Genomic DNA, 14,139 nt, shown 5'->3' on the forward strand with positions numbered 1-14,139 from the left:
GCTGCTATGTCTGACCATGTTAATTGTTTAATGGTTAGTATATAAGCTGCTATGTCTGGCCGTGTTAATTGTTTAATGGTTAGTATATAAGCTGCTATGTCTGGCCGTGTGAATTGTTTAATGGTTAGTATATAAGCTGCTATGTCTGTCCGTGTTAATTGTTTAATGGTTAGTATATTAATTGTTTAATGGTAAGTATATAAGCTGCTATGTCTGGCCATGTTAATTGTTTAATGGTTAGTATATAGGCTGCTATGTCTGGCCATGTTAATTGTTTAATGGTTTGTATATAGGCTGCTATGTCTGGCCATGTTAATTGTTTAATGGTTAGTATATAGATGGAGGAATGTTTGTACATTTAAAGAGCTATATCAAGTCATGTTGACTGTTAAATGATCAGTATGGTGATATATATCTGGAAGCTATGTCTGGTTTTGTTCCCTATCAAATACACTTTTTCATTTGGCTATTAAGAAATATTTCTTTTGTAGATTTTCATATTTACAGCTCAATAATTAAATGCTAACATTTGTACAATGAGGAAGAACTTGCTAGATTTGATAATAACTTCTTTGTTTTAACAGGTACTGGCAGCGCTAGGAGCAGCAATCACATGTCGATCAGCTGACAAGAAAACTCCTCTGTATCTAGCAGCAATGGAGTAAGTTCTAATAATCTTATTACCTAACAATTTAGATACCCTTTGTTGGATCATTTTTGGTTCAGATTTTTTTGAAACAGATATCTAGATAGTAAAGGATTTTTTATTAGTTGATATTGACTTGGAACTAGCTGCCAGTTACGTCTCAGAGTACTCTCAAATCTAATTTTCTCTGAACTAGAACACATTTTTGTTTAGGGGCCAACTGAAGCCGCCTCCACGTGTGGGATTTTTTCAAAGTGTTGAGGACCCATTGTTGGCCTTGGGCTGTTTTCGGGTTCCTTTCTCAATTTTATCTTAATGGTATATATCCTGTTGGGGAAGTCTACTTGCAAACAGTTTGACAGCTAGTTATTGTTCAAAAGGAATGTATTGTTAATCAAATAATAGTCAGACCATTTGACTGTAGATACAAGTCAATGAAAATCAGTAATACGATATAATATGTGTTCAGTATAAGCAAGACTGACCCACATTATAGATAATATCCTTTGTGTAAAGTATTTATAAATTTGGAATTTTACTTAATTATGATTTTCTACTTTTAGGGGACATTTAGAGTGTGTTAAGTGGTTAATTGCAAATAGAGCCAGACTTGATGTAAGAGATGACATGGGTCGTACACCACGTCAGGTTGCTGAGGAATATCAACACAGAGCAGTGGCAGATTTCCTTAAAGCTTGTGAGGATGAGATGAAAGATCCTAATAGTGGATTTGCTCAAATGAGAACAAATGATCTTAAGTAAGAAATTGTACTAAGCAATTTAGTTATAATGTAAAACTTATACTTCACTTACAAAGTGTAATATTGTTGTACTGTTTGACTCTATATATGAATTCTTAATTTTGTGAAAAGTTGAGGTAAATAATAAGTTTCTGATAAGGACAAATTTGAGGATTTTCGGAAACACCAAATCAATATACATGTATCTTGTTGATAGTTTAGAATGTTTGATGTGAAGCATTGCATGTAGTAATCACTCAGTATGGATAAAAAAGATAAATATGTATTTCCAGATATAGAATGCTTCCAAAAAAGGTAATTTCTTAAATTGAATTTAAAGTTTTGGAAAGTTATTTTTATACTTTTAACCAAACATTATTATTATTAAAACCTCAATGCAATCACTTCACTTGAAACATATGGTGCTTTGACGTGAAAAGTTCACATGGAGAGTTTGTCATTGTTGATATATCAAGCACATCACACACAAAATTTAAAAAAATTTATGGTTTTTATGGTAACACAATTGCACATTGTTTTTGTAAGACACAAATATAATTATTTTTGTAGTGAGAATGGAAGTTCCAGTCCCAAAGAAACCAAGGACATGTGGAAAGATGATGAGGTACCAGTGTTAGACTCAACTTATTTTCCATAATTTTATATGAATGATCTATATTCTCTACATTGAGATCTTAAACTTATAATTTTATAATAATAAAAGTCACCCCTTCTATTGGATAAATGTTAACTTTTGCCATTGTTTTGCATGGTCTGTCATTCTTAGTGTTAACTATTCAGGCTTGTAGACTTGGACCTCTATTTTAAAGTTATGACTTGAGTATCTCAAAACTCAAAAGATTATGGTTACACCAACATCTTGCACATTATATGTAAAGGTCAAATAGCTTTTATAAGATACCACTGGATTGGTAAAAGGTACACCATTAAAAGCGCATTGATTTTATTAGGTTCATAACCAGAATCAGGTATATTCATTTGCATATTTGAATGACAGAGTTAAAGCTTAAACTAATTGGATTTTGTTTTATAATACAATATATAAGATTTAAAAATGTATGTTTTTATTTGGCTTGCAGAATTTCTATGAGGATAGTTAATAAACTTACAAGATTTGGTTAATGGTAATATTGTTTTCTGCTGTGTTTGATATGTATAGTCAGCTAGACCAAACCACACTGAAAGTTATAAACAAATTACCCTTTGATGACAACTTTTTATTCTAATTGGCATAAATAGAATGTAATTGAATGATAATTTATATTGTTAAAACACAATCTATTTATAAATGACTAGAACATCAAGTTTGATGGACATCTAATAACAAAAATTATGTGACAAAATTTTTATCTAAAAAATAAAAGAAACTTATATTGTATTTAGTGTGAAAGGGCCTCAAGATTAAGTTGATTTTTTGGTCATTCAGTCAAAAGCAAGAAACTTTTATAACTAATTGTAGTGTATATCTACCTTTCAGTGTGGCAGTTTTTTGTCTTTTCATGTAATACTTAGCAACTTTTCTGCTTCTTTTCTTGAGTTTTGCGTGTTCTAATTTCAGGACTCCTCCAAGTTGGCAGATAGCTCGTCAGAAGATGAAAAATCACGCTCTAGTCAGAAAGAATTAGAGGTCTGAATTATTCCCCTTTATAAATATGTTGCAACTCCATTTGATTTTGAAAAAAAAAAAAGATTGCAAAACCCTCAATCATTAATGAAGAGGGGATTATTGTTCATAATTTGAAATAAACTGTGCCTCTAAGAACATTCATATTCTAATATGACATTCTTCAAACACTTTGAGTACACACCTGTGGTAAAATAGGAATGTATTTTTTTACCTGTTTCGATCATACTCTTGCCCCATATTGAACTTATCGACCTCATTGAAAGATGATGTAAGAATAATAGCATTTTAAAGGAAAATACAGAATGTGAAACTGAAAACCATCAAAAAAAGGAAACGTAAACAAACCATGATAAAATGTTATATAAACCATTTATATTCATAAAAGTATCATTTAAATTTGACCAAACCAATATAAATACGTTATAGTTTATAGTTTAAGCATGTCTGTAGTTCAGTTTGCTTCATACTTTTACGTTAATATAATAGTGCGTTTATTTGCAAGAACAACAAATATTTGCCTTCACCTAGAGAGCTTTGATCCAAAAATATTGCCTTATTTGTCCTATTAGTATAAAAATAAATTATGGGGGCTTAAATTTCTACTGATTTTACCACAGGTTTTGCCATCTATGCTGCTATTTGACCCCTTGTCTCCGCTCGTGGTAAAATTTTAAGCATAAAGGGCCAACCTATTGTAAAATCAAGCCCCTATGAATTATTTCTTAAATCCTGTCCAGTTTCTGCTATACAACTGTACTTTTTATCTTTTTAACACACTTTTAAGATACTTTATATTATTTAATATTGTATATCAACATAATATTTCTAGTAGAATGTTATAAAATTACTGTCTTTTGATGAAGTAAATATGAGGTCTTCTATTGTGGCCTACATTTTATGCTTCAATCACTTAGTTAAAGTTAAATTGTCTGGCTTGCACAATAATTGCAGAAGCAACACTGTTTCTGGCAATGTCAGCTTTAGCAGAGTCAACCTAAACGTTTGTGATTAGGTTCGCAGGCAAGACATACCTCTGTATCAAAGGTTTATGTATTACTTCATAGCTCAGTTGCTATGTATTATAGGGGTACTTATAAAATAAAGAAGGGGTTCTGGAAAAAACCTCATATATACCTGAACAGCCCCTGTAATTACCAACATGTATATAGTCAATACTAGTATATATATGCCCTCCCTACAAAATAAGATCAATAGTAAGTTTGTGCATCTCTCTATTGATATGTTATTTTTTCTCTTCCATATCAGGTCAAAGTTTTGGTTTAATAAAGGTTATCTTGGAGTATTGGTCACATCAACTTAATACTTATTACTAGATAAGAAGATGTGGTGTGAGTGCCAATAAGACAACTTTTCATCCATCCAAAATTTGTAAAAGTAAACCATTATAGATCAAAGTACGGTCTTCAACACTGAGCCTTGGCTCACACCAAATTTTTATGCATGTTTATAATTTTAAGTTGCTCTTTTCCTTACAAAGCTTCAAAAGTATGTGTAGTGATGCACAGGTTAATTAAAGGAATTAACGATTTACCTATTTTTAAAAGATAGTAATAGTGTTTTGTAATGTTTAAAGAGATGTCTTTACCTACCCAGTCTTCAAACATTGGTGGTTAATTTAACTATTGATTAAATATCATGCTTTTTAAATATATAATTTAGATTATTGTATTTGTCTCTTATAGGAAAAGAGAAAACTATATGAAGAACAACACAATAAAATGGAGAAGACGGGAGAATCATTTTTAGACAGTATAAGAGATGAAGTTGAATCTTAATTACTTTTATAATAGTTATTCTCTGACATTCTATCAGGTTTTGGTAAGATGTTATCATGAAGAAATGTTACGCTTTTTAATACTTTAGTAGACAAGCTTGCCAAACATGTTTGACAAAATTTATTGGAATATTATTGTTATGGTATATTGTTAAACTTTATTTTCTGACTTGATATGATTGTTAAATAGTGTGTAGCTGCTACTGCCAGTATGTTGATAAATTATATGTTATATGAGTCCGTCCATCTTACTATTTGTTAACCAGGGGCAGATTATAGGGAGGTCATATAGCGTCTGGTAGATTGGGATATTATTTTTGTTTTGTAAAATCCATGTAAAAAATGCCTAGAACTATTAATTAATACATTTAATATACAACTACTTATAGATGTTTTACATAATCACAACTAAATCATGAATACTATCAGGGTCTTTATATAATTGTGTATAAAAAGAATTAAATTATGACGAATGTTAAAGTGATACAAGTTTTAAAAAGCATGAATTATATTACCCTTTTAAATATTGAAAAATAATTGGAAAAAGAGTTCACAAAATTTTTAATTTTGTAAATTTTTTATTTTAAAACTTATGAAATCTTTTCTGTCTTATAAGTGAAGAGTTATTAAGCATCTTTAGTATTAGTATTGTACCACATTTTAACGATCTACACAAAGTTTTATGTTAACCTTCTTTAATCAATTTACTATCATTCATATTTCATTTCCATCATTTGTTTTCAATGTAAAGATGAACCAAGGAAGCTCAAGCTTGATTCCTGTTCTTTGTTTGGTATTTTGGGGAGATAATTATCTCTTTTGAAATACCATTTGTTTGTGCCAGGGGAGATAATTATCTTATTTGAAGAGCCATGTGTTTGTGCCAGGGGAGATAACTATCTCATTTGAAATACCATTTGTTTGTGCCAGGGAAGATAATTATCTTATTTGCAGTACCATTTGTTTTGGACAGGGGAGATAAATATCTCAATTTTAATACCATTTGTTTGTGCTCAAGGATATGAGGCCAAAATAAATTTTATTGCTAGATGTATTGCAACCAGACTTTATGTAGACATTACACTGTATATAGCAGCACTCAATCATTAATATCTAGTAAAAATTTGCGGTGGCCTTAAAGCAAATCTGTGATATGAGTAATTGCATTAGTATTTATGAGTACATGTTGTACTAAGTATAAAATGTAATCAATAAGGGAAGTAAGTAACTTGAAATAAACAGAAAGGGAATTTTTACCCATAAAGTTTTAATTAAGTTTTTGCCTGACTTTCATTTGTGTTTGTTTGTATAATTTGTGTACAAAAAGGTTTTTATGGGGAAAAGGGTTAGACATTTTGGTGAGGGAAAAGTGCAAATAAAATAATTCTGGACTAGCATTTATTTATTTGTGTCAATATTGATTCATAGTACTTCATTTTGATGGAAGTTATAAAACTTTGCTGTGATCTATATTGAAGTGAGATAGAAACAGTAAATTTGGTTTATTATAACACAGGCTTTTTTAAATTAAGAATATCACATATTTATATCATATTAATATAGGATACCAAAATATAATTTTAATATAGAAAGTATGTATAAAGGGGATAAAATCATTTCATTTGAATCATCAGTAAATAAGTAGAACTATACTCTGTTGTTAAGAAGTGAATATATTAATGGATTTGTGTGTTGTTATTTGTATGGAGAACACTTCAGATGTTGCAGAACATGAAAAACACCTGTCAGTATATTGCATATTATATGTGTATTGTAACACAAATTCATAATGCAAATTCATAGGATTGCAACTATATAACAGATTTTTAAATTGAAAGTGTTTGTCATGGAAATTTTAGTTGAATTAGAGACAATAAGGCTATTAAATATTGAAAAAAGTGAATTGTGTTTTAGAACAGTAAAATCTACTGACTTTTAGGAAGTGAATATGTTTATCTGAATTTTCTTTTTGAAGGTTTTTTTAAATTTGCTATTTTTTTTTAAAGAGTACATTGTTAAACTACTGAATTTGCTATTTTTTTTATTAACTATTTTTGAATTTAAGATAGTTTTAAGCTACCCTGAAATATATCAAAGTTACTGTAATACAGACATTGGCATCTGCAGTCTAAACTGTAAATATATATGTTTGCTGAACAAATGATGTATTACATACATGGTACACATTTGTTTACTTTACCTCCTGAATATTTCAGCATCACATAAGATTGAAATTTCAGTCTATGTTCTGTTTTAGCTCTACATTTTTGTATTATGTTATTTATTAATTATTCCAGCTATTCTTTCGTCTGTAGTTGAGGCATGTTAACTGTGATATGATTTCATCGTAGATATTGTTCTAAAAAAAGAGATCTGAATAAAAAAAGAAAATTTATCATGTACTTTTTGTTTTTGTCAAAACACATGTACTCCAGAATTGAAGAAAGGGTACAATTGTACTTATATTAGGAATGACATAAAATAAATAAAATGGCTGTAATGTCTGTTATTTTCATCTGAATACAGAAATAAGGTAAATGTATGAAACTTTATAATGACAGGGACTTCATTGCTGTTAACTGGTTTCAGTTTAATTGACACCAACATGAATGTGATACTGAGATGGAGGCATTGTTTGCTATCACCCTATGGACACATGTTTTTGTTATCTATAAGTTTTACAGTATAACTGACAGAAATCTTGCAAACAATATACAGAATGGGCTATGCACATTATTGAAGGCTGCAGTTGGTTTTCTTATTGCACATCACTCTTATTTAAATTCTTCTATAGTCCGTGAATAAAAGGTTACAAAAACACAAATAAGCATATACCATCAAAGATAAACAGACAACACAATGGCCAAAAATGATTGTTGCCTTGAGAGCAGTTGCAAGATTTCTAACATGCAGAGAGCAAAGTACAAACTCAACATGAGACCTCATATCTCCTGGCTAAATGCAAAACAAAAAAAGACCAACAACAGTCTTTAAAAAACACTACATGGAAAACAAGACAGACCCCGCCAAAATCCAGATCATGCTTTACTATTAGCATCTCAATTTTTTGGGATAAATCGCGTTCATCTTGGAATCAAGCACGGTGACATATATTTTTTATTAAAGATTTGGAGAAAGCATGACAAAATGCAGTTAATGCAGAAAAATTATGAAAATGACATTTTCAGAAACACTATTTCCATATTTTTAGGTTTAGATAAATACCACTTTGAGCATCTGGTCCGTAATGCCAAGTAAGGCTTGAATAATTGTATAGTCATTCATGTAGGGATTTATTTTTATGCCCCACCTACGATATTAGAGGGGCATAATGTTTTCTGGTTTGTGGGTCTGTTCGTTTGTTCGTCCGTCCATTCATTCGTCTGTTCATCCTGCTTCAGGTTTAAAGTTTTTGGTCAAGGTAGTTTTTGATGAAGTTGAAGTCCAATCCACTTGAAACTTAGTACACGTGTTCCCTATGATATGATCTTTCTAATTTTAATGCCAAATTAGAGTTTTTACCCCAAATTCACGGTCCACTGAACATAGAAAATGATAGTGCGAGTTGGGCATCCATGTACTTGGGACACATTCTTGTTTTCCTTATTGTCACTTATCACAGCTTCAAGTTAATAATTTACGACGAAGAATATCTGCTCCAATAATTTTCTAACATTTGCTAACTTTTTTATAAAATTGCACAAATCCCCAATTTTCAGCCTCATTTTTCTCGATAACAAGCACGGTAACCTATGTTTTATTTTGTGTTTTATTTTATTACTTGCCAAGGCCTACAACATATTTCAAAATTGTAAAAATGACATTATGTCGAGAAACTGTATAGGATCCCCTTAGTTATATTTTAATTGTTCATTTAGTTTTTATGATAGTCACTGAACCATGAAAATGAGGTCAAGGACATTGGACATGTGACTGACGGAAACTTCGTAACATGAGGCATCCATATACAAAGTATGAAGCATCCAGGTCTTCCACCTTCTAAAATATAAAGCTTTCAAAAAGTTAGCTAACAACGCTGCTGCCGTAGCCGCCGCAGGCTCAACAAAAATTTAAAAATTGGGGTCTTTCGCCTCATTTTCTTGCAAAAATTAACTTTCAAAAGTTTGTGCTAAATCAACACCTTACCAAAATAGTCAACAAATGCTGATATAATTTCAGAGTCAATGCTGGAATGGACACTATTTTGAACCCGAAATTTACATTTCTACTGAACAAAACATGGCTCAATCTCTTCACTGGAGTCATATCTTTCCATTAAAACCACTTATGTAGCAATATTATTTGTTTTTACTAATTTTCAACTACTTTTAGCATGTTAATTTGTCTTAGAAAAAAAATCCACAGTGGCCATAATGCGAAACTAACAATCCTAACTGTGGAGTGCTAACTTAGGAGTTGATTACACAAAATTGGTACATGTATCACTATCACTGCTTTTTCAAGGGGGCTTAAAAACTGTTCAAAGATAGTATCTAACAAAATCCTATGCTACACTGCATGTTCTGAAATCCAATTGGCCTTCAATTCAATTAACTTTTGTTTCCAATTTTATTAAACAAATATTTGTCAACAAGGTTAAAATGTTAAATTACAATTATGCATATGGGACATCTTTATAAAATATATATGTAGATATAAGAAATATAAGAAATATAATTATGATTGTAATAACTTCTATATACACTGCTACCTTTATAGGTGTTTCTATACTACTACAGTATACCTGGTTCAAATAGAATAAAGCTATAAATAAAATATCTGCATAGTGTTTCGCATTCAGTTCTAACTATAATGCAGCTCGGAAGCATTTGTCCTCGACATATTATATTACTGGTAAAATTTTCACAAATATTTTTATACATCAGCAGTGAGATACATATTATTTGACATCAATAATGTTTTTCACATTCTTGAACAATTCTAGATAAATGTGTTGTACATTTAGCATTTAATTAAAATCATGAAGAAGAAAAAATCTTCTTTTTAGCAATTCATTCTTAAAACTAATAAAAACAACTGCATATCATTAAATTTCAAATTGACATATCTGTTTATTGTCTAATTTGGAAATAATTATTTTTAAACATGAAATGAGAAATCATAAATTTTATCTGTATTCTTCCTAAATGTTGCAAATGGAGTAAAATAAAAATACAATTCACAAAACCACTAAATTCCGTTTCATCTAATGTTTATACATTATTTCCCTACATTACAATGTATTCCCATAAAGTGAACACTAAAACATTACATATATAATAAAGAGTGCATTAGATAAATATTAGATCTATTTTATTGAATCACATTTTTCAGACACATAGCATACTGCTATATTGCACATGTATTGAATTATCCTTATTCATTTAAATTACATCATTTTTAGTAAATGATTGTTTAAAACTTCCCTAATGTCCTGTTATAGAACAGCATGTTTCTTAGTTTTTGGGAACATTGCACAAATTTGTCAACATAAATGCCCTTATTATCATTCAACAGAAGTTCAGTACAGAATGTGGTTAATATTTCTGAGAAAAAAAATATCTTAATAAAATTGAGAATGGAAATGTATTTCCAAACAATGCCCAACCAATATCTGTGTTCTTACATTCAGCAGTGGATTAAGACTTCCATAAAGCCTATTAATTTTTAAAAAGATTTGCTAAATGTCTTTTCTCATACTGTCCTGCCCTAAACTCTTTTGTAGTAATGATGTACAGCAGGTACATAACATTTTACCTGTCCTGCCCTAAACTCTTTTGTAGTAGTGATGTACAGCAGGTACATAACATTTTACCATAAAAGTACTTACCTTTACATACAAACTATGATACTTGTTGATATTCATGGATCAGTTATAAAAATTTCATCGAAACATTTGGCCAAAGTTTCAACTCATAAAGTTCAAGAGAATTCCGGTTGAGCAGGAGAAATTTGCCGTTCTGTGCATTGTGTAGCTGCAGATAAATCTAATCATGGCAACAAGTTTTTTAAACAGCAAAACAAGCAGGGCAAACAATGTCGGAAAGTTTATTTTATTGATATACTTAAAGGACTATTGCAAAGTCATATTATAAAAAGCAATGAAATAATCTCAAATGTTGACATTATTCTTCTCAAAGCAATAAATTAAGTCATAAGAGTTTTGATTTGCTAATATTTACAAATAAAATTGTTTGATATACATGAGTTTTAACTTATAGGGACTCTGCAAGATTTTCACCTAGCATTGTTTCATGCAAGGTAAAATTAAAATTCTAAATTTCAAGAGACAGGATATGAAAAATAAATTTATGAGACTTTTTCATTGTTGGAAATCTATCTGCATTAAACAACTCATCCCAGGTTTTTAGATTTATTGCTAAAATTTTGATTGAACAATTATGAAATGACAATGAAAGGTGATTATATTAAGACTATGTATAGTCTTTTGTATATGACTTTTATCATTTCACTTTATTTTTTTACTTCATGACTAAACAAGTATTCAATTGTGAGATTCCAAACCTTATACTGCTACAAAGAATTATACAATACTTTTGTACTTTTATAATTTGTAGATAGATGGATTTCTATATTTCTCTTATTTACTGCTATTCTATTAGTATTTCTATTGATAGCTTGACACTATATGTATTAAAACATATGTATTTGGATGCCTGAGAAAAAAAACGGGGGAAAAAAATCAGACAAATAGTACTAATGCCTCAAAAGAATTGCATAGATAATTAATTTGGCAAACCTATCAATGCCCAGATATATCTCACTACAAATTTATATACATGTACAATAAATACATAGTCTTTATAGATTTAACAATTTTAAAAGAAAATAGTAACATTAAACTAAGTGATTTTTGCTTTTGTAACATATAAATAATGCTCTTTAAAATTCATAACATGCAAAAAAGAGAGCTTAATCATTGATTATAAAACTGAACTTCCTTGAAATAAACTTAAAATGTGAAGTTACTGTTTTTTGATTTTTTTTTAGAATCATGTTAAGCCACTTTTGTACATTGAAGTAATAATGCATGCCATATTCCCTGATACTATAATAAATAACAAATTTGAGCAAACAGCACTTTGAATTAAGCATCTGTACAGAAATACAAAATATTCATAACAAATAGTTAATTTTGGAATGGTTTTATGTAGTCATGGAATGTTAAAAGTTTGAGGTCAGAGTCTGCACCGATTCATAAATTAATAAAACTTCTATATGGCAAATACTTCAACAACAAAACATATCAATAAACTATTCACTTATTTATCAAGAATCTTCTTAATTTAACCAATTCTGGTGTGATTTGCCAACTTTATTACTCACCATCCCCCTCAATCCAAAGAAGTAAAAAAAAAAAAGAGCAAAGTTTATGGACCGTGCTAGACCCTCAAGGGTATTTAAGGTCGTTACACAAACCTAGTGTATTTTATGATGTGTTTTGTTTCAGGCTGCAATCTAGCTTTCTAGTGTAAAGAACAATGGTAACCAAGTAAAAATGATAGGACTTATAGTGTATAACATGATACAATTGTCTCTACCACATTTACTGTAATTTAAAAAGACAACTGTAGTACTTACAAATTTTTCAACATGTTATAATCAATTACAATTAAAATAGTACACATATTACAATTAAATAAAATCTAATTATTGAACTATATCATTAAATCAATTTAGAAGTTAATACACTATTATAAATATTGCTTATGGGACTCGATAAAGTTCTAATAACCCTGCATATCTTTCAGTGTAGGGTTGATAAAGGGACTATTTTTTCTGATGTCGTCTACTTCTAGGTGTACCATTTCCATTTGCTGCTAAATTTTCCATGGAGGCAGATGCAGTTTCAGCTAACTTTCTTGTGAAAATTCTTTTACCTCCTGAAAAAAGACATAAATCAGAATTAATTTTTACTGCTAACATTTAATTAGATAAAACAGTCCGACTTAATCTGAAATTTCATTAGAGAGTTTCAAGTTAAAATCAAAAAGATTGTTTTCTAGTAAAAAACATTGTTATTTGGATCTTGATTTACATTTGTTCATAATAACTCTGGAACAAAAAATATTAAAATCAAAAATATTGTAAGGCCAAACTTATTAAAATATTCAGATTTCAAAACAAATATCTCAATTTTCAGAGCTTATTACAGTCTATAAAGTTTAATTTATCTAATCAATTATACCTCTTGAAGGTTAAAATGAATACTATCCATTTATTTAAATGCCAACCCCAGTTGGTCAAATACTTTGTACAAGAATGACAGATTGAGCGGGACTCATTCTTCACATGCTAATTCACAAGGTAACAGTCTGCAGGAAGGAGCGCCACCCTACCAGACACATTATCCTGACTCTGGATCAACCAATCTTTAATATAGTTCTTTTAAAATGTTTTTTGCAAAAGCAGCAAATGCCAATTTTAAAGACTTTGGCTTAATTGCCCAGTCAAGGGCTTGAATCCACGATCTCCAGCACTCAAGGCAATATGGTACCTCTAGATTTTTTTTATATTTATATTTAAGAGAATATCAAATAATTTATTTTCGGGTTGTCCTGTATAAGTTGATTGTGATAAATTTTGTTGTCAATTATTTCAGCTGCTTTAGAGAAGAGTTTTGCAGAATTTAATTGATATACAGTAAGACACTGGATACCCTTGAAGTCAATAGATTCAACAGTAAGACACTGGATACCATTGAAGTCAATAGATTCAACAGTAAGACACTGCATACCATTGAAGTCAATAGATTCAACAGTAAGACACTGGATACCATTGAAGTCAATAGATTCAACAGTAAGACACTGGATACCATTGAAGTCAATAGATTCAACAGTAAGACACTGGGTACCATTGAAGTCAATAGATTCAACAGCAAACAAGATAAAAATTACCATTTTGGAAACAAGTGATATGTTAAGGTACTCAAAAATGAAAAAAATATTTCATAATTTAAAAGTCTTTTAGGAACGCCTTGCACTCTAAATGCATATTTTGAAACAAGTGAAACAGGTTTTCTTCACTTTATCATGCTTTGTAAGCAAAATACAATAGTATTTATGAAAAGAATTGTCAAAGATCATACATAAAGAAGTTTGTCAGAAATATTCACAACAGAGAGTTAGGTTATGGAATTTTTCTGAAGATGTCTAAGTTAGAAACTGGTCAACGAAAATAAACTTGAGGATATTAAAGAATATATACAAGGTAATGCATATTTTCTTTAAACTGTAACAATAACAAATTAGCTGTATAAGAACCATGCTGTATAACATCAAAGAAATGG

At 29.9% G+C, this 14,139-nt stretch overlaps 2 protein-coding genes across 11 annotated transcripts in view; one reads left to right on the forward strand and one right to left on the reverse strand.

The window, feature by feature from the left end:
* Window positions 1-7,224, forward strand: part of LOC143046009 (uncharacterized) — a 43,010-nt gene extending 35,786 nt beyond the window's left edge. For 3 of the 4 annotated variants that reach the window (XM_076218938.1, XM_076218940.1, XM_076218939.1), the window contains 5 exons: window positions 585-661; window positions 1,210-1,404; window positions 1,957-2,011; window positions 2,966-3,034; window positions 4,738-7,224. In XM_076218938.1, coding sequence (XP_076075053.1) covers window positions 585-661; window positions 1,210-1,404; window positions 1,957-2,011; window positions 2,966-3,034; window positions 4,738-4,830 — 489 coding nt within the window. In that variant the 3' untranslated portion in view covers window positions 4,831-7,224. Of the gene's footprint in view, window positions 1-584; window positions 662-1,209; window positions 1,405-1,956; window positions 2,012-2,486; window positions 2,532-2,965; window positions 3,035-4,737 lie in introns of all 4 variants that reach the window. The other variant, XM_076218942.1, reaches the window with a different exon arrangement.
* A 2,160-nt stretch (window positions 7,225-9,384) lies between these two features.
* The window catches only part of LOC143046010 (transmembrane channel-like protein 7), a 30,048-nt gene continuing 25,293 nt past the window's right edge, over window positions 9,385-14,139 (reverse strand). For 6 of the 7 annotated variants that reach the window (XM_076218946.1, XM_076218943.1, XM_076218947.1 and 3 more), the window contains one exon: window positions 9,385-12,733. In XM_076218946.1, coding sequence (XP_076075061.1) covers window positions 12,621-12,733 — 113 coding nt within the window. In that variant the 3' untranslated portion in view covers window positions 9,385-12,620. The remainder of the gene's footprint in view (window positions 12,734-14,139) is intronic. The other variant, XR_012969054.1, reaches the window with a different exon arrangement.

This window comes from Mytilus galloprovincialis, chromosome 9, assembly GCF_965363235.1.
Source record: "Mytilus galloprovincialis chromosome 9, xbMytGall1.hap1.1, whole genome shotgun sequence".
Taxonomy (NCBI): domain Eukaryota; kingdom Metazoa; phylum Mollusca; class Bivalvia; order Mytilida; family Mytilidae; genus Mytilus; species Mytilus galloprovincialis.